We start from the raw sequence: 27,238 nt of genomic DNA on the forward strand, positions 1-27,238 counted from the left end.
ATTCACTTAATGGATTTGAGCAGGGGTTCTGGCTGTTCTCTGTCCTGGAAAATCCCTTTAACAAAAAAATGTAATTGTTTCTCCCAACTGAATTAGCTAGGCCAATATAGTGTGAACAGCACAGCTAACAGACCATAGGGAGAGTTCATATAGGCACCTGCTTGAAACCCACAGCTACAACAAGCTACAAGCCTTGATTGAGGGCCTGCTTCAGCTTTCAGACTTGTATATAATGTTTACAGACTTAGGAAATCAGTAGCACTTTCAGAAACAAATCGTAACATACCTGTTGGGATCCCCCCTCCGTGGCCAACATGCGGCGCTCTTTAAGCTGCCGATGTAATAGAGCCTCCACTCCATATCGTTTTCTATAGCGACGTAACGCTTTCAGTTTCTTCAGGTTGTCCCGCTCTTTAGAGGAGAGTCCCTCCGGACCAGTGAGAAGACTACTCCCTAGGGTAAGGGAGAGACAACATACTGACCACCAGAATAAGCTAAAAATAAACGTAGACAAGAATGTAATAAATTACACGTAGTCTGTGTTAGTGTTGTGCACTCTAAGTGTACACATTGGCCTCATCAAAATGTGTTTCTCAGTGGAAAAATATAAATTAAGTGTTAACCCCTTAACACACCGTGACGTAACTTTACACCATGATGGCACTTAGGGTGAATTGAGCAAGCTAAGCCGACAGCCCGCAGTAATAGCTAGCATGGTGCAAGGATATTAGCTATTTAAATGCTGCTGTCAAACCTAACAACCACATTTAACCAGTTATGTCAATTAAAAATCCTTCCAATAAGAACTCAAAACACATACACACCCCAAAAAAAAAAAAAAACACAAGAAATTTGGTATCACCTTATGTAGAGTAGTTTGAACTATTCAATAGGACATTAATAATCTTGCATGGTGAATGGAGTAAATAGGGAAAATGAAAACAAATGGCAGATTTTTTTATTTTTATTTTTTTTACACTAAATTGGTACTAATAAAAACTTCAACTCCATAGACTAGGATAAGTATCATAAAATCTTTGGCTCTCCCATAGAGCTTTAAGGAGGGATCGTGACGCGCTCCTGTGACGGAGAACCGGGGCTCCAAACAGGAGATCGCTCGGACCCCCCCACGATTTAAAACTTAGGGGATAGGTTTTTCTTCATGATACTCATCCTTTAAAATTTGGTGATTTATAGGTTTTTTTTAATCTTTTTTTTTTAAATAAAAAAAAAAAAATTGTGGCTATTAAATTGTGGTGTAAAAATATATATTTTTTTTCCACAGAAGTGAACTGCATGTTTTTATCACGAGTATCATTTTAGTCTAAATACATACACACAGCAAATCTTCACACATTTGTTAAGGAATTACCACAGCGATAAATCCTTGGCTTTAAATATTAATAGCTTAAGTAATACAAATCTCTGCATCATGAACAATTTTTGATCCAGAGACAGAAGAAATACATACCAATGGTTTCATGCTCCGTCTTTACACTGTGCAAGTAGTTTCTTTTCTTTTCCTTAAGCAAGTGCTGCAGTCTCTTGAACTGATCAATGTACAGAGATTGAAGCCGAATGAGCTTCTCACGCATTATAAGGGTCACCTCTTCAGCAGTGTAAATTCCTGCATGTCTACAAGTTAAGAAAAACACACTATGAAAAAGTCCATCAAAAAGTACATTTCTACATCTATAATGACAATATACTGTTCCTGTCATTTTAATGTAGTTATCACTGAGACCGCAAAAACACTTACACGTTAAGAGACCTTTTAGAATGAGCACATTGGTTGACTCCACCCGCAGTACAATGCGGCTGTAACATGAGCCAACAATTAGAATTTTTAACACTAGGTCATCTTTGGATTCAGACAAACTGAATTTGTGCAAATGTCCTGCCTACAAGACTACTTTTCCTCAGGTTGAGTGTGGTGTTGCAGCTCACTTCTATTGAAGTGACTGGAGCAGAGTTGTAATACTACATACAGCCTAAGTGTGGCACTGTTTTTTTTTGAACTACAGCAACAAGGTACCAGTGAGTATCCACCTGAATGAAAGCTGTGATTTTCCACTTTCATTGTGCGAGTTCTAACCTGTAATTATGAAAGCTCCGAGTCCTTCAGTCAAAATAATGGTAGGGTGTTGAGTTGGTAACTACATTGTGCACAGTGCTTAATATAATTATTACACCAGTAAAAATGACTGTTTGCAGATGTGAACATTAGAAATTGAATAGTTGAGACTTACTTGAGTGGGTCCTCCTGATCACTGTCTAGGCTGTCTGCTTCACTATCAAGATCTCCCATCCAGGTCTGATCCACTGTCACAGCCTCATGGTCACTATCACTGCAGCTGTCCTCATCTAAGTCATAAAATATTTTAATGGGCATTGTTAGATTCACACACTTTATTCACAATACTTTATTATTTTATTTCCTTTTTATGGGGAGGGGAGAGAGAGACAAAGATCTCAGAGAGGAGAGAGCACAGAGGGGTGCTATCCAGACCAGATAGGAGAGAGAGCACAGAGGAGTACTATCAGACTCTGAAGCACAGGCATGGACAAAGCCATGAGATAACTGTATGTAAAGTGCCATCATTAGCCAATACAAGGGGCTTTTTACTTATGAAGTAAAGCGATAGCGATAGTTATCAAACATGTTTAACGGATGTCTGTTTACTGGGGGTCCGACCCTGAGGCCCCCCCTGTGATCTCGAGCACAAGGACCTGAACCTTCCATTAAAAATGGAGTGGCCCTGCTCCATTGATCATATATGGGAGCCACGGAGACAGCTGAATGCTGTACTAAACTCTTTGGCAGCTTCCATAATGAATGAAGCTGTGGCACCTATGAGCAACCCACTGCCCCATTCTAAAGTGTGACTGAGGCCCCTGATCAAGATTGTGAGTAACCCCAGTGGTTGTAAACCCCATGATGAGATAGTTATTAATATACACAATATACGGGATAACTAAGTTGGGAAAACCCCTGTTTGTCTACAGCTATTCCACTTATTTACCCTAAGATAAGCATGCATGTGTTTTCACTGAAAAGAAAAAAAGGAAAGCACAGGGTGTAGCAGCTTTTCTCCCCCAGAACACATGGACTGAACATGGGGCGATCCCACTTCCTGATCCCAATCTTCTAATATCTGCCATCTGGGGAGAGTTAGACCTTCTTAACATAAGACTGGCCTGACTTTCCAAAATGTGTGCATTCAGACAACATCTATCTAATGGGAATGGTCAGCTTCAAAATGTCAACACCCCTGAGGAAGTTGCTGACGGGCAACGGAACGCGTGGGGTCTCTAGGGGGGCACCTGCCGTACTACTCCTCCATCTATTGTCCTCCATTGCTAGTCCCCTGTGTCATTTATGAAGGATACTCAGGTTGTATATACATTATCAGTGTTGTGGGGATAGGACTGTATTGATTTAACATTCTTGTTACATGATAGGCTAACAACCTATTTACTTGTGGAGGCAGGTGCCCTGGGTGGGGTTCCCCCCCCCTGCAGTGGCCACTTGGGCCTTTTTTAATTGGTTTTAATTGTATTGTCTGCGTTTTGTAATACTTATGTGTAATAAAGATAATATTTTTTGGATTACAGTAACTGTTGGTGTGCATTATATTGCTTATTTCTTTTTCTTCTTTGGTGTAGCTTCAAAATGTAACATGATCAACTGACATACTAGCCACTTCCACATAATGCAGTCCATTTTAAACCCATATTTTTAAAACCTTTAAACCCTTGTTACACACTGACATTCATAAAGTTACAGTAATAAAATAGGAAGAGGTAAAACAAGGTAACATACCAAGGATGCGACTGGCTTCGCTTCTGCTGCTTTCTTGGGACTGGGTACCGAGATCACCTCGGGCATATGAGCTTAACTGGTATAATAAAGACTCACTGGTTGGCCCTGGGTTGGACTTCTTAATTTGAGCCTGAAGAGCTAGGGCATTTCTACGTGCATGCTCAGCGCAGAAAGAAACACTGTAAAGATTAACATGGAAGATACAAATTAGAGATAATGTAGTGAACAAAAATATAAATAAAAAAGATTTTTGTACTTGTCATCTCTCCAGCTGGCACTGCACAGTAACAACATGCAGAAAATTGACCCACTGTATTATGGGAGCTAAACCCAGATATCAGGGATTGTATGATTAAAAGTTTGCTGACTTAAGAATTGCAAAACACAGGACTATAGGTAATGCAAAGGTTTCAATTTTTAATTTTATAAAGATGTTAATGCAGAATATGAAAAACAAAAAAAAAAAACAAAAAAAATAAAAAACAAACATTTATACCCACGGTTCCCGTTTCCCCCAATCAATCCGTTGGGACCCCCAGCTCTACGGTGGCTCTCCCATGCAGGAGGCGTGCCGGCCGCAGCATGATGACACGCCCCCCCCCTCCATGTATCTCTATGGGAGAGTCGGGGAGGCAGCGATCGTGCCTCCCCGCCTCTCCTATAGAGCTGTATTGGGAGGGGCGTACAGTCGCTCTCACAGAGAGACAATGCAGGGGCCAGTTTTGGAGATCGCAGGGGTCCCAACAGTCGGACCCCCCCGCAATCAAACACTTATCCCCTAGTCTGTGGATCACTTTCTTGGACAATCCATTGGCAGACACAGGAATCGTGGGTATATCTTGCTGACACTAGGCATTAACAAAAAAAGAAGTTGGCCTCTCCTGGCAGGATATACCCCGCCCACTGACTGAGCTAATCAGTTTAGTCCCAAAGAAGTAGGAGGGAACGGAAACACAGACAAAAACAACCGGACAAAACCACTGACAAGCAACCGACCCTCAGGTCAAACAAACAAAACCAAATGGGGTGGGTGCTGTGTCCCCAAATGGATCCTCCTAGAAAGATTTTACAGTAAGTATGAAACAAAAAAAAAAAGAAAAAATCTACTTTTCTCGTTTGGCACCATTGGGGGACACAGGGACCATGGGACATACCAAAGCAGTACGCAGAGTAAAATCAGGCGAAGGGCAACGCTACTGCCGCCTGCAACACTTTATGGGATATTTATCAATACCTGTGCAGAGTAAAGGTTGCCCATAGCAACCAGATTGCTGCTTTCATTTTTCAAAGGCCTTGTTAAAAATGAAAGGAGAAATCTGATTGGTTGCTACGGGCAACTGCACCACTCTTCCTCTACACTGGTTTTTATGAATCTCCCCTTTTATGCCCAAACCTGGCATCAGCAGACGTGGAAGTATGCACTCGGTAGAATTTGGTAAACGCGTGCACAGACGACCATGTGGCCGCCTTACACACCTGCAGTGGCGAAGCCCTGTTAAAGACCACACAGGAGGCCCCAAAATAATGTGTGGAGTATGCCGTAACCCGGAAAGGAGGAACCTTCCCTTTAGAACGATAGGCATCCGAGATGGCAGATCGGATCCCCGAGGAGATGGTCGCCTTAGAAGCTGGAAGCCCCTTGCGCCGGCCTTCCGGAATAATGAACAGTGAATCACTGTGCTGAAAAGAAGAGATGGCGGAGAGACACTCGAAGAGCCCTGACCACATCCAAATTGTGCAGAGAGCGCTCTTTAGGGTGAGAAGGGGCCGGGCAGAAGGAGGGAAAGACAATATCCTCATTCAGATGGAAAGCAGAGACTACCTTGGGGAGAAAGGACGGCACCGGCCGAAGCACAGCCTTGTCCTGATGAAGGACAAGAAAAGTAGTGTGGCAGGAGAGAGCCGCCAATTCAGACACCCGCCAGATGGAGGTAACAGCATCGAGAAAGGACACCTTCCAAGAAACAAAGCGGAGAGAGCCCTGAGGGGCTCAAATGGGGAGCCCTGCAAGGCACCGAGTACCAGATTCAGGTCCCAGGGTGGAGTGAAGGGACCTGTATGGAGGAGCCACACCTTGAAGGAAGGTGCACACGAGGGTCGGATGCTAAGACCTGCCAACACAGTGGGAGAAACGAGCGTCCCTCCCAGAGAAGAGCGGAGCTACCAAAAGGAGAGACTGGCGAGCTGCGAGAGGCAGATGGATCCAGCAGTGGAGGGACAGTGGAGATTTGTCCCACAGAGACACGATGGCCCATTGAAGAGGGTGACACCGGAACTGGGCAAAGGGAACAGCTTCCATGGCTGCCACCATCTTGCCCAGCACTGCCATGCAAGAACGGATGGCCACTGGTTCTGGGCAGCACAAAAGGCGAATCCCAGACAGCAGAGCATGCCACTTGTCTGGAGGAAGCAGAACTCGAGCCCTTGCGGTGTCGAAATGAAGCCCCAGAAAAAACAGCGACAGAGGTTGGATTTCTCCCGATTGATCACCCAGCAGAAACTGGTCAGGGTCTGAAGGGTGATGTTGAGACTCTCCTGGTTTTGGGCCAAGGACAAAGCCTTGATCAACAGGTCATCCAGATAAGGAAGTACCGACACTCCCCAAGAACAGAGAATAGCAATCACCAATGCTAAGACGTTGTTGAAGGCCCTGGGAGCAATGGCCAGTCTGAAGGGCAGAGCCACAAACTGAAAATGTCCTGCAGGGACTGCAAACCGGAGGAACCGTTGGTGGGCTGGAAAAATGGGGATGTGGAGGTAAGCATCCCAGATGTCCACTGAAGACAGAAAATCGCCCTGGTTCATGGACGCAACAGAACGGAGAGGTTCCATCCGGAAGTGCCGCAGGTAGAGATGAGCGAACTTACAGTAATTGGATTCCTCACAAACTTCTCGGCTCGGCAGTTGCTGACTTTAGCCTGCATAAATGAGTTCAGCTTTCAGGTGCTCCGGTGGCTGGAAAAGGTGGATACAGTCCTAGGAGAGAGTCTCCAGCCCACCGGAAAGCTGAACTAATTTATGCAGGATAAAGTCATCAACTGCCAAGAAGTTTGTGATGAATCGAATTACTGTAGGCACCGATTGAGGAGCTTCAAATCGAGAATCGGACATACCATTCCCCCTTTTTTGGGAACATCAAACAGATTTGAATAAAACCCCCAAAAAATGCTACTGGGGTGGAACTGGCACAATGACCCCGTGTGCAAGGAGAGTGTAGAGCGCCGACTGAAAAGCCGGGGCAGGAGAGCTGGGAAGACGGAAATGGAAAAAAAAAAAAAAAAAAGAAACGATCCCAGGGAAAAGAACCAAACCCGATTCGGTAGCCGTCGGAAAGGACGTCCCGAACCCAGGAATCATGGACCTGCGCCAACCAAACATCCCGAAAGAGGGACAGGCGACCTCCAACCCAAGAGGAAGACTAGGGTGGGGGCACCCCTTCTGGCGGGAGGTAGGCTTGCAGGTACCTGGTTTGGCAGAAAAACATCCAGAACGGCCGTCCTGCTTCCAGGAGGGAGGCTCTTTGATGGAAGGAGCCTTCCTAGAATGCGAAGCCGCTGGCTTGTCCTGGCTGCCCTAGGCAAAAGGAGTGAAAAGAAAAGGACTTGCGTCAGGAAGCTGTGCAACGCTATTCTGAGGAAGCAGAATGTCACCCCAACCTAGATAAAGGAGAGAAAAATCTAGTACTCTGAAAAACTAGAAAACTATTTAAAAAAATAAAAAATAAAAAAGGACCAGGTCTGGAGAGAGCTCCAGACCTATGTCTGCCTCCTACTGACACTAAGCTAAAACTGATTAGCTTAGAGTCAGTGGGCGGGGTATTTCCTGCCAGGAGGGGCAGACTTCTTTTTTGTTAATGCCTAGTGTCAGCAAGATATACCCACGTTTCCTGTGTCCCCCAATGGAGCCGAACGAGAAAAGTTGTTATGGCTGCAGTTGTCCTTTAAACTCTCGGGTTTTAACATTGCTTTTTCGAATTTCAGATAACCCTTTTAAAAGCATACAAACATGGATACTTCAAAGCAGTCCTACTTACCCATCCTTTTTGTCTGGCTTAGGAGCGGCACTACTACAGCGTCGGCTGTTCTTACTGGACACATAGCTGCACTGTTTGTATGGTGCATTTCTGTCTTCTAGAATGTGTTTAATGCAGAACTCATAACCTTCAAGGCGAGGCTGAGAGCATGGCCGTTGAGTGTAGCCACAAGACAATGCTTCATAGGTCCTTGGAACAGGAGTCAGGCGGCCTCTGCTGGGCAGCACATGGATTCGAATTCTGTTCATCTGAAATACTAAGGGGAGAATACTAAATCTAAATAGTCAACTGAGAATGTCCTCCCTGCACACTCCACCATGCTCTCTATAGACAGATATACATACGTGCGCCCTGTATATTAAATTACACATGTTCATCTATAGAAGGATACACATGTACTCCCTGTAGTCTACATCCTGCCCTCTATATACACATGCACTCCCTGTAGTCTACATCCTGCCCTCTATATACACACACACACACACACACACACGTGTACTCCCTGTAGTCTACATCCTGCCCTCTATACACACACGTGTACTCCCTGTAGTCTACATCCTGCCCTCTATATACACACACACACGTGTACTCCCTGTAGTCTACATCCTGCCCTCTATACACACACGTGTACTCCCTGTAGTCTACATCCTGCCCTCTACACACACACACACACACACACACACACGTGTACTCCCTGTAGTCTACATCCTGCCCTCTATATACACATGCACTCCCTGTAGTCTACATCCTGCCCTCTATATACACACACACACACACACACACACACACACACGTGTACTCCCTGTAGTCTACATCCTGTCCTCTACACACACACACACACACACACACACACACACACACACACACGTGTACTCCCTGTAGTCTACATCCTGCCCTCTCTATACACGTGTACTCCCTGTAGTCTACATCCTGCCCTCTCTATACACGTGTACTCCCTGTAGTCTACATCCTGCCCTCTATACACACACACGTGTACTCCCTGTAGTCTACATCCTGTCCTCTATATATACACACACACACACGTGTACTCCCTGTAGTCTACATCCTGCCCTCTATATATACACACACACACACGTGTACTCCCTGTAGTCCACATCCTGCCCTCTATACACACACACACACACGTGTACTCCCTGTAGTCTACATCCTGCCCTCTATACACACACACACACACACGTGTACTCCCTGTAGTCTACATCCTGCCCTCTATACACACACGTGTACTCACTGTAGTCTACATCCTGCCCTCTATATACACACACACACACACACACACACACACACACACGTGTACTCCCTGTAGTCTACACTCCGCCCTCTATATACACACACGTACTCCCTGTAGTCTACACCCTGCCCTCTATATACACACACGTACTCCCTGTAGTCTACACCCTGCCCTCTATATACACACACACGTGTACTCCCTGTAGTCTACTCCCTGCCCTCTATACACCCGTGTACTCCCTGTAGTCTACACCCTGCCCTCTATACACCCGTGTACTCCCTGTAGTCTACACCCTGCCCTCTATACACCCGTGTACTCCCTGTAGTCTACACCCTGCCCTCTATACACCCGTGTACTCCCTGTAGTCTACACCCTGCCCTCTATACACCCGTGTACTCCCTGTAGTCTACACCCTGCCCTCTATACACCCGTGTACTCCCTGTAGTCTACACCCTGCCCTCTATACACCCGTGTACTCCCTGTAGTCTACACCCTGCCCTCTATACACCCGTGTACTCCCTGTAGTCTACACCCTGCCCTCTATACACCCGTGTACTCCCTGTAGTCTACACCCTGCCCTCTATACACCCGTGTACTCCCTGTAGTCTACACCCTGCCCTCTATACACCCGTGTACTCCCTGTAGTCTACACCCATGTACTCCCTGTAGTCTACACCCTGCCCTCTATACACCCGTGTACTCCCTGTAGTCTACACCCATGTACTCCCTGTAGTCTACACCCTGCCCTCTATACACCCATGTACTCCCTGTAGTCTACACCCTGCCCTCTATACACCCATGTACTCCCTGTAGTCTACACCCTGCCCTCTATACACCCATGTACTCCCTGTAGTCTACACCCTGCCCTCTATACACCCATGTACTCCCTGTAGTCTACACCCTGCCCTCTATACACCCATGTACTCCCTGTAGTCTACACCCTGCCCTCTATACACCCATATACTCCCTGTAGTCTACACCCTGCCCTCTATACACCCATATACTCCCTGTAGTCTACACCCTGCCCTCTATACACCCATGTACTCCCTGTAGTCTACACCCTGCCCTCTATACACCCATGTACTCCCTGTAGTCTACACCCTGCCCTCTATACACCCATGTACTCCCTGTAGTCTACACCCTGCCCTCTATACACCCATGTACTCCCTGTAGTCTACACCCTGCCCTCTATACACCCATGTACTCCCTGTAGTCTACACCCTGCCCTCTATACACCCATGTACTCCCTGTAGTCTACACCCTGCCCTCTATACACCCATGTACTCCCTGTAGTCTACACCCTGCCCTCTATACACCCATGTACTCCCTGTAGTCTACACCCTGCCCTCTATACACCCATGTACTCCCTGTAGTCTACACCCTGCCCTCTATACACCCATGTACTCCCTGTAGTCTACACCCTGCCCTCTATACACCCATGTACTCCCTGTAGTCTACACCCTGCCCTCTATACACCCATGTACTCCCTGTAGTCTACACCCTGCCCTCTATACACCCATGTACTCCCTGTAGTCTACACCCTGCCCTCTATACACCCATGTACTCCCTGTAGTCTACACCCTGCCCTCTATACACCCATGTACTCCCTGTAGTCTACACCCTGCCCTCTATACACCCATGTACTCCCTGTAGTCTACACCCTGCCCTCTATACACCCATGTACTCCCTGTAGTCTACACCCTGCCCTCTATACACCCATGTACTCCCTGTAGTCTACACCCTGCCCTCTATACACCCATGTACTCCCTGTAGTCTACACCCTGCCCTCTATACACCCATGTACTCCCTGTAGTCTACACCCTGCCCTCTATACACCCATGTACTCCCTGTAGTCTACACCCTGCCCTCTATACACCCATGTACTCCCTGTAGTCTACACCCTGCCCTCTATACACCCATGTACTCCCTGTAGTCTACACCCTGCCCTCTATACACCCATGTACTCCCTGTAGTCTACACCCTGCCCTCTATACACCCATGTACTCCCTGTAGTCTACACCCTGCCCTCTATACACCCATGTACTCCCTGTAGTCTACACCCTGCCCTCTATACACCCATGTACTCCCTGTAGTCTACACCCTGCCCTCTATACACCCATGTACTCCCTGTAGTCTACACCCTGCCCTCTATACACCCATGTACTCCCTGTAGTCTACACCCTGCCCTCTATACACCCATGTACTCCCTGTAGTCTACACCCTGCCCTCTATACACCCATGTACTCCCTGTAGTCTACACCCTGCCCTCTATACACCCATGTACTCCCTGTAGTCTACACCCTGCCCTCTATACACCCATGTACTCCCTGTAGTCTACACCCTGCCCTCTATACACCCATGTACTCCCTGTAGTCTACACCCTGCCCTCTATACACCCATGTACTCCCTGTAGTCTACACCCTGCCCTCTATACACCCATGTACTCCCTGTAGTCTACACCCTGCCCTCTATACACCCATGTACTCCCTGTAGTCTACACCCTGCCCTCTATACACCCATGTACTCCCTGTAGTCTACACCCTGCCCTCTATACACCCATGTACTCCCTGTAGTCTACACCCTGCCCTCTATACACCCATGTACTCCCTGTAGTCTACACCCTGCCCTCTATACACCCATGTACTCCCTGTAGTCTACACCCTGCCCTCTATACACCCATGTACTCCCTGTAGTCTACACCCTGCCCTCTATACACCCATGTACTCCCTGTAGTCTACACCCTGCCCTCTATACACCCATGTACTCCCTGTAGTCTACACCCTGCCCTCTATACACCCATGTACTCCCTGTAGTCTACACCCTGCCCTCTATACACCCATGTACTCCCTGTAGTCTACACCCTGCCCTCTATACACCCATGTACTCCCTGTAGTCTACACCCTGCCCTCTATACACCCATGTACTCCCTGTAGTCTACACCCTGCCCTCTATACACCCATGTACTCCCTGTAGTCTACACCCTGCCCTCTATACACCCATGTACTCCCTGTAGTCTACACCCTGCCCTCTATATACCCATGTACTCCCTGTAGTCTACACCCTGCCCTCTATATACCCATGTACTCCCTGTAGTCTACACCCTGCCCTCTATATACCCATGTACTCCCTGTAGTCTACACCCTGCCCTCTATATACCCATGTACTCCCTGTAGTCTACACCCTGCCCTCTATATACCCATGTACTCCCTGTAGTCTACACCCTGCCCTCTATATACCCATGTACTCCCTGTAGTCTACACCCTGCCCTCTATATACCCATGTACTCCCTGTAGTCTACACCCTGCCCTCTATATACCCATGTACTCCCTGTAGTCTACACCCTGCCCTCTATATACCCATGTACTCCCTGTAGTCTACACCCTGCCCTCTATATACCCATGTACTCCCTGTAGTCTACACCCTGCCCTCTATATACCCATGTACTCCCTGTAGTCTACACCCTGCCCTCTATATACCCATGTACTCCCTGCCCTCTATATACCCATGTACTCCCTGTAGTCTACACCCTGCCCTCTATATACCCATGTACTCCCTGTAGTCTACACCCTGCCCTCTATATACCCATGTACTCCCTGTAGTCTACACCCTGCCCTCTATATACCCATGTACTCCCTGTAGTCTACACCCTGCCCTCTATACACACATGTACTCCCTGTAGTCTACACCCTGCCCTCTATATACCCATGTACTCCCTGTAGTCTACACCCTGCCCTCTATATACCCATGTACTCCCTGTAGTCTACACCCTGCCCTCTATAATATATATATATATATATATATATATATACATACAAACACACACGTGTACCCCCTGCCCTCTATATACACACACGTGTACTCCCTGTAGTCTACACCCTGCCCTCTATACACACACACGTGTACTCCCTGTAGTCTACACCCTACCCTCTATATACCCATGTACTCCCTGTAGTCTACACCCTACCCTCTATATACATATACACATACATACACACACACACACACACACACACACGCACACGTGTACCCCCTGCCCTCTATATACACACACACACGTGTACCCCCTGCCCTCTATATACACACACACACGTGTACCCCCTGCCCTCTATATACACACACACACTTGTACTCCCTGCCCTCTATATACACGTGTACTCCCTATAGAACATATTATATAACAGATTATTTCCTGAAGCACTGTATGTAACGTATAAAGCCTGTGTCACTGACGACCATTGTAGATGATATACAGGAATCCATAGCCTCTATACTCCCCAATAAGCAGACTACTTTATTACGAACACGTACATTATAATACGCAATGTCGGTATCTGTAGGAAGGAAACAAGCCGAATGCGCTAGGTATCACTGCTCTGAGGCTTGGGCGACAAAAACACCGCAAGTGTCTGAGGAACTATCCACACAAAGACTTCTCTAAACTTCACCAGCGGACACGTATTTCATATTACAACACAAGCCGGGACTTGATCCCCTCACACCCCGTCACGTTGATATGTAACGCGGCCCACAGGCGCTGCCTGCTCACTGACTCAGCACACATGCAAATCCATCCGCCATTTTACCTGCACGGCCGATCTTCTCTCACTGAGGCAGAGAAAAGAGACGGTGCAGAGAACATCCCTGTAGGACACGCCCCTAAGGCTCTGATTGGCTACTAAGGACAAGACAGCGCCACTATTTCCCGCCTTCAAGTTTCGCGGCCTTCTCTGATAGGCTAGGCCTACAATCGCGAGACTACGTCAACCAATCAGAAAGAATGAAGGATGCGGCTGTCGTTCCAGACTGCAATTTTTAGCCGCCATACTTGTTCTGTAGATAGGGAGTAACGTTTTACGCACTCGGTGACGGCTCCAGACAGAATGCCTTTGCAATAACGACGTGTCTTGTAATTACGTCATTACGTTAAGTGTGTCTTTTGCGTGATTGTGGGCGGGTTTACAGTGTTTGTTGCACGGCCTGTAAACTGTCGCATCTCCTGCGACAAAATTGTGTGTATATAAATAGAAAATTGGCTGCAAAGACTTCAATTTCCTGAGTAGAGGCAGCCATGACCGATAGGTCCCAGTACCCAACATTCCCAGTAACTACAATTGCAACCAAGTATAATGAATATTTTGGGAAATTATGTTAAAATAGAGAGGAGAGTCGCTGTTCAGACCCCAGGGCCACGTCTACTGCATCATCATGTAGTTACATACCTTACCACAGCAAACCCTAAACAGGGCAACGTCTCTGAAGGAAATCTAAGAACCTATGGCGCAAAACTGTGGGAAAGTAGAAAGAGGAACCTAAACTTCTCCTACAGGGAGATAGAAATATTAGTTGATGAGGTAATGTCTGATAATTCCCCCCTTAGTAATCAGAAAGTCCCTCCCATTGAATAGTTAGGTCGCTCCAGTGAGTACACAGGTCCCTTCAGGTAGTTACTCCATCACATAGGTGCCCTGAGTAGTAAGGGCACCCCCCAGAGGGAGTTGTCTCAGGTAAATCCCCCAGATAGCTGTCCCCTGTATGAAAACTCTCATATGAAGGTAGGGCACCCCCCCCCATTAGCTAGTTAGTCTTTATAATAGCTTGTAGGTAGTAGATAGCCCCCCACATTAGGTAGGCAGTGGAAGTCCCCCATAGTAGGCAACAGTTCCCCCATAGTAGGCAGAGGTCCCCCATAGTAGGCAGCAGCAGTCCCCCCATAGTAGGCAGAGTTTCCCACATAGTGGCAGCTCCCCCCCCCCCCCTTTGTAGCAGAAGTTCCCCCCATTCCCCATATAGTAGTCAGCAGCAGAGTTTCCCCCATAGTAGTCAGCAGCAGTTCCCCCATAGTAGGCAGAGGTCCCCCATAATAGTCAGCAACAGTTCCCCCATAGTAGGCAGAGGTCCCCCATAATAGGCCGCAGCAGTTCTCCTTTAGTAGGCAGAGGTCCCCCATATTTGGCAGCAGTAGTTCCCCCTTAGTAGGCAGAGGTCCCCCCATAATAGGTAGCAGCAGTTCCCCCCTTAATAGGCAGAGATTCCCCATAATAGGCATCAGCAGTTTCACCATTGTAGGCAGAGGTCCCCCATAGCAGGAAGATTTTCCCACAGTGGCAGCAGTACCCCAGAGTAGGCAGCAGCACGGTCCCCCTTAGAAGGAAGCAGCAGCCAAATCGCAGCCCAAATCCCACCCCCGCTCCGGCATACTTACCATCTGCTGGTTTTCTTCACGGTCGGCTCCTGCAGCTCAGCTCCGCCTCTTCTTTCCTCTGCGCTCTGGCTTCTGATGAGGTTACTCCTGCGCTTGAGCACAGAGGAATGGTCCAGCCTCTTGCGTCTGCTGGCTTATAGTAGCCAGGGACACGAGAGATTGACAGGGTGAGGTGCCAATGACTCTTTACCCTGTCAAACTTTTCATTGGCTTTTCACTGGCACATTTAACTGTAGACTTAGGCATTTACAGTTAAATGCAGGACATTTGGGGGCCATTCCGGGACAGCAGGACATCACCCCAAAAGCGGGAATGCCCCGCCCGATCTGAGACGGTTGGGTGGTATGTGAACAGGCCGATATTGTCCTGTGGTACAGAGCCAGCGAACAGTTAACGAACACAACAACGTTAATTCTTTAGCTGATCGGGTCATTTTGACCTTCATAAAAATCATCGGCAGTCGGACGCTTATCTTTCTGGGTAACGGGGATGCACAGCTGACTGCTTAAAGCAGGAAAGGGCCATATCACAATCCAGGCTCAAGCCTTGCAATAGTCTATGTCAACGAGCGCTGGTCTATGAGATTGGCGCTTGTTTATAGTGCTGTTCATGCTGTCTAATAGGTTTCCTACAGTGTCAGCAGCACTTTGGAAAGTGAATTGCAGCTGACCGATTCAGTTTCAAGAGGTATTCCCGAAAATATTTTCATGACGATGTATGCGCAGGCCTCTGTAAAATAGAAAAAAAAGCTCCCCTGTCACCACTGTTGTGTTGGCATCTACTCAAAAGGGTACTCCACCGAAAAATATCTTATCACCTATTCAAAGGATAGGGGATAAGATGTCTGATCACTGGGGGCCTGTCGCTGGGGACCCCCGCGATCTACGACGCGGCACCCCAGTCATCTGTGTACAGAGTGAACTCCGCTCCATGCTGGATGACTGGCGACTCTAGCCGTCATGCCCCCTCCCATAGACATGACTGGAGGGGGCGTGGTGGGATGTCATGAACACGGAAGCTCCAAGCTGTTCCCCAGTGGCAGGACCCCCGCAAACAGACATCTTGTAAGATGTTTTTCGCTGGAGTACCCCTTTAAGGAAATGCTGAGCAGCAGGGTCAGGTAGGTAGGTATATAAGTTATTTTTCGGTTCTACAGGGGCCTGAGCCTAAATCTTCACAAAAATATCTCCCAGAATACCCCTTTAACAAATGTATATATGTACAGAAAAGTGCCTGAATGTAGTCACTAGCTGACATAGTTCAGTATATTCAAGTGGATGGGGCCATGCCAGTACATCTGCATCAGCCTCCCTTTTGGACAGAAAGGCCCCTTATACATGTGAAATAAGGACAAATCGTGACGTGAGTGAGTCCTAACAGGTACTGGTCCTCAACCTTGTGACTGTCAGTGCACAGGGCCTCTTTCACAAAGTTCCTGTTTTCATCAATGGGAGCTTCAAAGTAGGATGGAGCTTGAAAGAGCAATGAGCTATTTCTCTATCGGCTCCATTGGGGGACACAGACCGTGGGTGTATGCTGCTGTCTCTAGGAGGTGTGACACTATGGTAATAAAAAAAGTCGGCTCCTCCCAGCAGGATATACCCGCCTTCAGGCCCTGAGCTAATGAGTTTAAGCTTAGTGTCTGAAGGAGGTGGACATGGTCTGGAATTCTCCAGACCAGGTCTTCAGATTTTTTGTTTTCCTAGTATAGGGACGTGTTAGTTTTTTTATTCCTTTTTCTTTCCTGTTTTCAGGTGGGAACTCAGGGACTCCGGTTCCCTGTTTCCCCATTGCGAGTAAGGGGGCACAGACATTGCGTATATGCACTGTTCACTCCCCCTCGCTAACGGTCAGCGCCTGGGTTTGTACCTCATGGGTCCTAGTCCCCCTATTTCCCTGCTCACCTCGCTCGCGCATAGCAGCCAGGCGTGATGCAGGTAACTAAAGCTGACTGAAGATTTCACTGAAGACTCCATTAGGTAAGTTCTTCTGACTGAGGTAAGTACTTTCTCCCCTTTTCTCCTTAGGTACTGGACTTGCAACCTCTGGAGGCAAGGACTTTGTCACTAAGGTGGTTTCCCCTCCCTCAGTGGATCCACCAATCTCCCAGATCTCTAAGGCAACTACACTGCCACTGGCAGATGCCGCTGTCTTCAAGGATTCCACGGAGAAGAAGGTAGAATCCTTAGCGAAGTTTGCCTCTGAAGCAGCTGTCTCTTTTCTTCTTCCCATCTTTGCCTCGACATGGGTGTCCAAGGCCCTGTCGGAGTGGTGCCAAAAGCTCCATCAGGATATCTTAGCGGGATCCCCCCAGAGGATCTATCTGCTTTGGCTCTCCAATGCTCTAAAGCTGGGGATTTCCTGTACGCAGCTTCCATGCAGCCAGCCCGTTGTTCTGCCTTTGTTGTGGGTCACCTAGCGGCTCTCCGCTGCTCTTTGTGGCTTAAAGCTTGGAATGCGGATGCCGCTTCCAAAAGGTCTCTCACTGAGCTTCCTTTTATGGGTGGCCGTCTTTTTGGCAAGCGCCTTGATAAGATAATCTCTGAGGCAACGGGAGGTAAGAGTTCCTTGTTGCCTCAAAATAAGGCTCGCCCTACTTCCCAAAGGAAGTCCTCTTCCTTTCGGTCCTTCGGACCTTTGGCTCCAGCGGGACAAGAAGGCTCCCACGCTCCGGGCGCGCCCGTCATGGAAGTTGGACTCCAACCGGTCCGGACGTTTTGCCCCCAAATCAGGCAACCGCAAACCCACTTCTGCATGAAGTGAGGCCCCCACCCGCGTTTTTTTCTCGAGTGGGAGGTCGTCTCTTACTTTTTCGAGACATCTGGACCTCACACATTCAGGACTGTCACGATTCGGCTGGCAGGAGGTGGATCCTCTGTGCCAGAGAGGGATTGGCGTGGACCGTGCTAGTGGACCGGTTCTAAGTTACTACTGGTATTCACCAGAGCCCGCCGCAAAGCGGGATGGTCTTGCAGCGGCGGTAGTAACCAGGTCGTATCCACTAGCAACGGCTCAACCTCTCTGACTGCTGAAGATAGGCGCGGTACAAGGGAGTAGACAAGAGCAAGGTCGGACGTAGCAGAAGGTCGGGGCAGGCAGCAAGGATCGTAGTCAGGGGCAACGGCAGGAGGTCTGGAACACAGGCTAGGAACACACAAGGAAACGCTTTCACTGGCACAATGGCAACAAGATCCGGCGAGGGAGTGCAGGGGAAGTGAGGTATACATAGGGAGTGCACAGGTGAACACACTAATTAGACCAACTGCGCCAATCAGTGGCGCAGTGGCCCTTTAAATCGCAGAGACCCGGCGCGCGCGCGCCCTAGGTAGCGGGGCCGCGCGCGCCGGGACAGGACCGACGGAGAGCGAGTCAGGTACGGGAGCCGGGGTGCGCATCGCGAACGGGCGCCACCCGCATCGCGAATCGCATCCCGGCTGGGGGCGGTATCGCAGCGCACCCGGTCAGTAGATCTGACCGGGGCGCTGCAGTAGCGGGGATGTTGCGAGCGCTCCGGGGAGGAGCGGGGACCCGGAGCGCTCGGCGTAACAGTACCCCCCCCTTGGGTCTCCCCCTCTTCTTGGAGCCTGAGAACCTGAGGACCAGACTTTTGTCTAGGATGTTGTCCTCAGGTTCCCAGGATCTCTCTTCAGGACCACAGCCCTCCCAATCAACCAAAAAAATTTTTTTCCCTCTGACCGTCTTGGAGGCCAGTATCTCCTTCACGGAGAAGATGTCAGAAGAACCGGAAACAGGAGTGGGAGAAACAAGTTTGGGAGAGAAACGGTTGATGATGAGTGGTTTAAGGAGAGAGACATGAAAGGCATTGGGAATACGAAGAGAAGGAGGAAGAAGAAGTTTGTAAGAGACAGGATTAATTTGGCACAAGATTTTGAAAGGACCACTGCGCCACTGATTGGCGCAGTTGGTCTAATTAGTGTGTTCACCTGTGCACTCCCTATGTATACCTCACTTCCCCTGCACTCCCTCGCCAGATCTTGTTGCCATTGTGCCAGTGAAAGCGTTTCCTTGTGTGTTCCTAGCCTGTGTTCCAGACCTCCTGCCGTTGCCCCTGACTACGATCCTTGCTGCCTGCCCCGACCTTCTGCTACGTCCGACCTTGCTCTTGTCTACTCCCTTGTACCGCGCCTATCTTCAGCAGTCAGAGAGGTTGAGCTGTTGCTAGTGGATACGACCTGGTTACTACCGCCGCTGCAAGACCATCCCGCTTTGCGGCGGGCTCTGGTGAATACCAGTAGTAACTTAGAACCGGTCCACTAGCACGGTCCACGCCAATCCCTCTCTGGCACAGAGGATCCACCTCCTGCCAGCCGAATCGTGACAGTAGATCCGGCCATGGATCCCGCTGAAGTTCCACTGCCAGTTGTCGCCGACCTCACCACGGTGGTCGCCCAGCAGTCGCAACAGATAGCGCAACAAGGCCACCAGCTGTCTCAACTGACCGTGATGCTACAGCAGCTACTACCACAGCTTCAGCAATCATCTCCTCCGCCAGCTCCTGCACCTCCTCCGCAGCGAGTGGCCGCTTCCGGCCTACGACTATCCTTGCCGGATAAATTTGATGGGGACTCTAAGTTTTGCCGTGGCTTTCTTTCGCAATGTTCCCTGCACTTGGAGATGATGTCGGACCAGTTTCCTACTGAAAGGTCTAAGGTGGCTTTCGTAGTCAGCCTTCTGTCTGGGAAAGCTCTGTCATGGGCCACACCGCTCTGGGACCGCAATGACCCCGTCACTGCCTCTGTACACTCCTTCTTCTCGGAAATTCAAAGTGTCTTTGAGGAACCTGCCCGAGCCTCTTCTGCTGAGACTGCCCTGCTGAACCTGGTCCAGGGTAATTCTTCCGTTGGCGAGTACGCCATCCAATTCCGTACTCTTGCTTCCGAATTATCCTGGAATAATGAGGCCCTCTGCGCGACCTTTAAAAAAGGCCTATCCAGCAACATTAAAGATGTTCTGGCCGCACGAGAAATTCCTGCTAACCTGCATGAACTCATTCATCTAGCCACTCGCATTGACATGCGTTTTTCCGAAAGGCGTCAGGAGCTCCGCCAGGATATGGACTTTGTTCGCACGAGGCGTTTTTTCTCCCCGGCTCCTCTCTCCTCTGGTCCTCTGCAATCCGTTCCTGTGCCTCCCGCCGTGGAGGCTATGCAAGTTGACCGGTCTCGCTTGACACCTCAAGAGAGGACACGACGCCGCATGGAGAATCTCTGCCTGTACTGTGCCAGTACCGAACACTTCCTAAAGGATTGTCCTATCCGTCCTCCCCGCCTGGAAAGACGTACGCTGACTCCGCACAAAGGTGAGACAGTTCTTGATGTCAACTCTGCTTCTCCACGCCTTACTGTGCCTGTGCGGATATCTGCCTCTACCTTCTCCTTCTCTACTATGGCCTTCTTGGATTCCGGATCTGCAGGAAATTTTATTTTGGCCTCTCTCATCAACAGGTTCAACATCCCGGTGACCAGTCTCGCCAGACCCCTCTACATCAATTGTGTTAACAATGAAAGATTGGACTGTACCGTGCGTTACCGCACGGAGCCCCTCCTAATGTGCATCGGACCTCATCACGAAAAAATTGAGTTTTTGGTCCTCTCCAATTGCACTTCCGAAATTCTCCTTGGACTACCGTGGCTTCAACGCCATTCCCCAACCCTTGATTGGTCCACAGGAGAGATCAAGAGCTGGGGTACTTCTTGTTTCAAGGACTGTCTTAAACCGGTTCCCAGTACTCCCTGCCGTGACCCTGTGGGTCCCCCTGTGACCGGTCTCCCTAAGGCTTATATGGACTATGCTGACGTATTTTGCAAAAAACAAGCTGAGACTTTACCTCCTCACAGGCCTTATGACTGTCACGATTCGGCTGGCAGGAGGTGGATCCTCTGTGCCAGAGAGGGATTGGCGTGGACCGTGCTAGTGGACCGGTTCTAAGTTACTACTGGTATTCACCAGAGCCCGCCGCAAAGCGGGATGGTCTTGCAGCGGCGGTAGTAACCAGGTCGTATCCACTAGCAACGGCTCAACCTCTCTGACTGCTGAAGATAGGCGCGGTACAAGGGAGTAGACAAGAGCAAGGTCGGACGTAGCAGAAGGTCGGGGCAGGCAGCAAGGATCGTAGTCAGGGGCAACGGCAGGAGGTCTGGAACACAGGCTAGGAACACACAAGGAAACGCTTTCACTGGCACAATGGCAACAAGATCCGGCGAGGGAGTGCAGGGGAAGTGAGGTATACATAGGGAGTGCACAGGTGAACACACTAATTAGACCAACTGCGCCAATCAGTGGCGCAGTGGCCCTTTAAATCGCAGAGACCCGGCGCGCGCGCCGGGACAGGACCGACGGAGAGCGAGTCAGGTACGGGAGCCGGGGTGCGCATCGCGAACGGGCGCCACCCGCATCGCGAATCGCATCCCGGCTAGGGGCGGTATCGCAGCGCACCCGCTCAGTAGATCTGACCGGGGCGCTGCAGTAGCGGGGATGTTGCGAGCGCTCCGGGGAGGAGCGGGGACCCGGAGCGCTCGGCGTAACAAGGACCCTTGGGTCAGGGACGTGGTGTCCAACGGTTACCGAATCGAATTTGCCTCCCTTCCGAGGGATCGCTTTTTTCGATCCCGGGCCCCCTGGGTTATCGTTCCCGTTCCTCCAGGGGAACGGTTTCGGGGTTTCTATTCCAATCTTTTTGTGGTTCCCAAGAAGGACGGTTCTGTGTGACCAATCCTAGACCTCAAGCGTCTCAACCGTCATCTTCTTATCCGTCACTTCCGAATGGAATCTCTCCCTTCGGTGGTGGCGTCCCTGGAACAAGGGGAGTTTCTTTCATCGGTGGACATCAAGGATGCCTACCTCCATTTGCCAATATTTCCAGGCCATCATCGGTACCTCCGCTTTGCGGTTCCGGAGGGGCATTTTCAATTCATAGCCCTCCTTTTTGGTCTGGCCACGGCTCCTCGGGTCTTTACCAAGATCCTTGCGCCAGTGATGGGCCTGTTACGGTCGAGGGGAGTCTCGGTGATACCCTACCTGGACGACCTTCTCATCAAGGCTCCAACCAGAGCCCAGACTCTGGAGAATGTGGACGTCACTCTCCACACTTTGAATCGCTTTGGGTGGATGGTCAACCAGGACAAGTCAGTCCTCTGTCCTACCCAGTCTCTAACCTTCTTGGGACTTCGCTTCGAGACGGCCTCTGCCCGAATTTGCCTCCCGCCGGACAAACGTCTGGCGCTTCTGTCGGCGGTCCGCTCCCTTCGGACCCAGGTCTCAGTCCCCATCCGCACTTGTATGGAAGTCCTGGGTCGGATGGTGGCAACTATGGAGGCCGTACCCTTTGCCCAGTTTCATTACCGCCCCCTTCAACTGGCGATTCTCTCTCGATGGGACAGGTCTCCTCTGTCCCTCGATCGTCAGATTGTTCCCCCTCGCAGGGTCCGTCAGTCTCTGCTCTGGTGACTCCGCTTCCCCCTTCTTCTCCAACGGCGGTCATTTCTTCCCCTTCACTGGCAGGTAGTTACAACGGATGCCAGCCTGTCGGGCTGGGGCGGTGTGTTCAGGGATTGGACGGTTCAGGGACTCTGGTCTCCCCGAGAGGCCCTTCTTCCCTTAAACATATTGGAATTACGGACGATTCTTCTTTGTCTTCTTCATTGGGAGTCCTGGCTTCAGTCCCGTCCTGTCCGCGTCCAGTCGGACAACGCCACGGCCATGGCGTACATAAATCGACAAGGCGGCACTCGCAGTTTGGCAGTCATGGCTGAGGTGACCAAGATTCTCATCTGGGCGAAAAGCAATGTTCCGGCCATTTCGACGATTCACATTCCGGGAGTGCTCAACTGGGAAGCGGACTTCCTCAGTCGGTCCTCACCCGACCCCGGTGAGAGGTCTCTACATCCAGAGGTCTTCGCGCAACTCTGCAACCTCTGGGGCATTCCGGACGTGGACCTCTTCGCGTCCCGGCACAATTGGAAGATCCTTCCTTTTGTGTCAATAGTCATAGTGTAACTCATCGTAGAGGCGGTGCTGAGCTGCAGCTTGTACACCTCCTCCCTTCAACACATATGCCTGCCCTGTGTGATTGATGTACAAGTGTTGTTCTGGAAACCAAACCCTGTACATCAATCATGCAGGGCAGGAGGTGTGGGGGAGGAGGAGGCATGCATTCTGCAGCTCATCCAATCCTCTGACTCTTGAGCTTAGAAGAAAGATTTTATAACTTTGCAAACAGCCATTTTCTATATCATCCTTTTAACTTTCTATGTTTGCAGCTCTAAGCATTTTATAGAGCTTATAGATTCCCTTCAATGTTGTTGCCTATGTTTTAGTAATTGATGGCCTAAGGATAGGCCATCAATATCTCAATGGTGTGGTGGCAGCACCCAGTGATCTTGCTGAATAACGGTTTGGTTGAGCTGCAGCTCCCAGATATACACAGTCAATGGAGCTGGAAGCAGACTACTCAGCTCATTGTCTGGTGGCCATGCAGATTTATTGCAGCGAAATGGAAATAATTGGAAGATGAGCTGTTGTAACCATACATGGCCAGTGGACTAATGAAGCATTGTGCACACGTGGCAATTGTGCCTTTCGCATAAATTTTTGCAGAGTTGCAACACTCAACTGAGCAAATATAGCTGCCAACTCCTAAGGAGTGTGAATGGGAAGGGACATTACCTGACCTAGGATGGTATTGGTCCTTTCAAGACATTGGGCTTCTAGATACAGTAAAGTAAACCTTGTTGCCTCTTTATTTTATATACTTTCACACTTGTGGGTAATCTCATAGTGTTGTGTTGGCAATCAAAATTGATTCCACATCATGCGAGTTCTGCACTATGCATTAAAAAAATGTATGTTTATTTTGAAAATGCTTGTGTTGTAATGCAAGTTTTAATTTGTCTTGGTACCTTTTTATTAATTTTATAGGTTGTTGAAAGATATGACATCTTATTAGGCCGTCTAGCACGGCGAACACCTCTGTCACAGAAAACCTACATATGGAAAGGTATTTTAAAGAAAGCAAATGCTGTGGGGGTGGAATGCCGTACTGTGAAGTGTCTTAAAAAGAAATGGTATCATTTAAGAAGACACACCAAGCAGAAATTGGAGAGAATTAGAGAATATGCAGAAAAAACAGGGGAAAGTCCCCAAGCAAATCTAAAATTAGATGGCGTAAAAAAAAATCAGAAAAAATTGAGGGAATTGGCAATTTTGATCTGATGGTTTGCGATGAAGGTGAGTTTTCTTGTAAAAAAAATAAATAACTAATATTACATTAAAATAAAACTTGTAAAAACTAATAATCTCCTTACCTATGTTGGTAGTAGCAAAAATGTTTGGCACAATTTCAGTAAAACTGTCGTAATGTCTTAAGGATGCTGGTGGTGCAACTTTTTGTGGGAGTTTTTTTATTCTGTGTAGCGAGCGGTACAGCCATCTTCTTTGGGCCTCTGTGTACCAAAATCGTACTAGCATTTAAAAATATGCACAATATCTATAGTGCATAAACAAAGCTTTAGTTGTGTTGGTGTCTCCACCAGCCTGTGCTTGTTAAAACAAACAATGATTTAAGTGGATCACTTTATATTAAAAAAGTACATGTAAATGTAGAGGTTATTTATTCACTATAGTAGTGTTAAAAAAAACTGCTATCTGTAGTTAATGTTCAAGAATGTACATTATTATCATAAAAACATGCAGATAGAGGGTTGGCCTTGGCTTGACAATGAGATCAAATAATAAATAAACTCCAGATGGTGTTTCTAAACAGTTCTTTGGTTTAGACCTTTTTAACTTTCTTTTGCAAGTTTTCACTAAAGGAGAGGATACCAGGTTGCTATCTCAGGAAGTGGTTCCCATGTGGGTGGCGGCTGGCTAAGCTGACAAAGAGACAATTGTGTGAAGCAATGAGTGGTGAGTTTGAGGCAGTCTGGGTGCAGGCAGAGGTCTAGTGCAGGCAGAGACAAGCACATACTTTGGGATGAGCAGCACAAGTTAATAGTAAACAGCTCGGCCTAAACAGTGGTAAGGCGATGTGGCACTGAGATCTATGCAGAAGTGGAGTGTGGAGGACTTGCAGGGATCACAATTACCAAACACAAGCAGCATCAACTTTATTGGGAACCTATTAGTCAGGCAGCTTACTGTGGGTATAGTTTTGATATAGCTGGGGTGCACCTACTATTTGGCTGAGACCAACAATGTGTGCACTGTTAATGGGCACAAGCTATGAAGGCAGAAGGTGTGTATACAGGTGAAACTCGAAAAATTTGAATATCGTGCAAAAGTCCATTCCTATTTCATTAAGGATGAGCAAATCGTTTAATTAAACTCCTTTTAGTGCGGTCCAGGCTCCAGGGCATCTAAAATGGCAGATCCACATGTGAGGACATGGGGCAAGGAATCCTGGGGTAGGCGGAATGACCCTGAATCACATGCAGCATGAAGCCTATCAGCAGCCAGTCACCCCTGTGATGTCACAGCCCTATATAATCGGCAGCCATATTGCGGCCAGTCACTTCAGCCTTTCATTGCAGAGAGATAGATAGGGACAGAAAGCACTGTGTGTTGGCCAGAAAAGCTTTTTTCCAGCAGCGATTCACCTCCTAGTGACATCAGCATTCTGTTGCACAGATGGACAGAGAGCAGTGTGTGTTGCACAGAAAAGCATTCTTAATGCAGCGATTCACCTCCCAGTCACTATAGGGTTCTATTACAGAGAGGGACAGAGAGCAGTGTATTGCACAGAACAGCAGCGATTCAGCTCAAGCACAAATCCTGCCTAGAAGCACTGATAGGAAAGGGAGTGAGATTGAGAGAGAGTGCAATTTTGAAGTAAACAGCGACTGTGTGCTGCAGCACTGGTGTGTACTGCTGGTGTTGTACACAAATACTTTTTTTTTAAGCGTACTGGAGCACATTGTCCTCCCCTGATAAGTACTGCCAACCACATATGTACATCTAAGTGGTTAGCTTTAAAAATGCAGGTGCCGCCGGGAAGTAGCGCACGCAGGGACATCACTGATGTCCCATGCATGCGCCCATAGCAACAGCAGAGCGGAGGAGGATGGCCATAGCAGTAGATTGTGACCCCGGACCGGAGGAGCGGTGGTCGGAACACTGAAGTGGGGCAGTACACAGGCATACAGCCTCCAGCTATACACTGTATATGGCTGAAGGCTGTATGTCTGTGGGGGAACTATACTGCACATAATGAGGGGGAACTATACTGCACCTAATGTGGGGAACTATACTGCACCTAATGTGGGGGAACTATACTGCACCTAATATGGGGAACTATACTGCACCTAATGTGGGGGAGTTATACTGCACCTAATGTGGGGAAGCTATACTGCACCTAATTTGGGGAGCTATACTGCACCTAATGTGGGGACCTATACTGCACCTAATGTGGGGGAACTATAATGCCAACCTAATGTGGGGGAACTATACTGCACCTAATGTGGGGGGAACTACAACATAATGTTGGGGAACTATACTGCACCTAATGTGGGGGAACTATACTGCACCTAATGTGGGGGAATTATACTGCACCTAATGTGGGGTAACGATACTGCACCTAATGTGGGGGAGCTATACTGCACCTAATTTGGGGAGCTATACTGCACCTTATGTGGAGGAACTATACGGCACCTAATGTGGGGGGAACTACAACCTAATGTGGGGGGATTTATACTGCCAGCCTAATGTGGGGAAACTACAACCTAATGTGGGGGGAACTATACTGCACCTAATGTGGGGGAACTATACTTCCAACCTAATGTGGGGGAACTATACTGCACCTAATGTGGGGGGAACTACAACCTAATGTGGGGGGACTTATACTCCCAGCCTAATGTGGGGGAAATGTGCTGCCAATCTAATGTGGGGGAACTACAACTTAATGTGGAGGAACTATAA

At 48.7% G+C, this 27,238-nt stretch overlaps 2 protein-coding genes and 1 non-coding gene across 4 annotated transcripts in view; 1 reads left to right on the forward strand and 2 right to left on the reverse strand.

Annotated features, from left to right (window-relative positions):
- Window positions 1-13,821, reverse strand: part of KANSL2 (KAT8 regulatory NSL complex subunit 2) — a 28,059-nt gene extending 14,238 nt beyond the window's left edge. Inside the window, exons 1-6 of one of the 2 annotated variants that reach the window (XM_056562156.1) lie at window positions 13,689-13,821; window positions 7,857-8,112; window positions 3,824-4,002; window positions 2,250-2,364; window positions 1,472-1,635; window positions 287-453 (exon numbers count right to left, since the gene is read on the reverse strand). In XM_056562156.1, the coding sequence (XP_056418131.1) occupies window positions 287-453; window positions 1,472-1,635; window positions 2,250-2,364; window positions 3,824-4,002; window positions 7,857-8,104 (873 nt within the window). In that variant the 5' untranslated portion in view covers window positions 8,105-8,112; window positions 13,689-13,821. Of the gene's footprint in view, window positions 1-286; window positions 454-1,471; window positions 1,636-2,249; window positions 2,365-3,823; window positions 4,003-7,856; window positions 8,113-13,413; window positions 13,621-13,688 lie in introns of those variants that run through there. The other variant, XM_056562157.1, reaches the window with a different exon arrangement.
- LOC130359765 (small nucleolar RNA SNORA2/SNORA34 family) lies at window positions 73-208 on the reverse strand. Its single transcript, XR_008890448.1, has one exon. It is a non-coding gene; the product is annotated as a small nucleolar RNA SNORA2/SNORA34 family (small nucleolar RNA).
- Window positions 13,822-14,067: 246 nt separating the features above from the next.
- LOC130358638 (nuclear apoptosis-inducing factor 1-like) lies at window positions 14,068-24,547 on the forward strand. Its single transcript, XM_056562158.1, has 2 exons — window positions 14,068-14,456; window positions 24,245-24,547. The coding sequence occupies exons 1-2, from the start codon at window positions 14,232-14,234 to the stop codon at window positions 24,536-24,538; spliced, it is 519 nt and encodes a 172-aa protein (XP_056418133.1). The 5' UTR covers window positions 14,068-14,231; the 3' UTR covers window positions 24,539-24,547.
- The last annotated feature ends 2,691 nt before the right edge of the window (window positions 24,548-27,238 follow it).

The sequence above is a fragment of the Hyla sarda genome, chromosome 2, assembly GCF_029499605.1.
Source record: "Hyla sarda isolate aHylSar1 chromosome 2, aHylSar1.hap1, whole genome shotgun sequence".
Lineage (NCBI taxonomy): Eukaryota > Metazoa > Chordata > Amphibia > Anura > Hylidae > Hyla > Hyla sarda.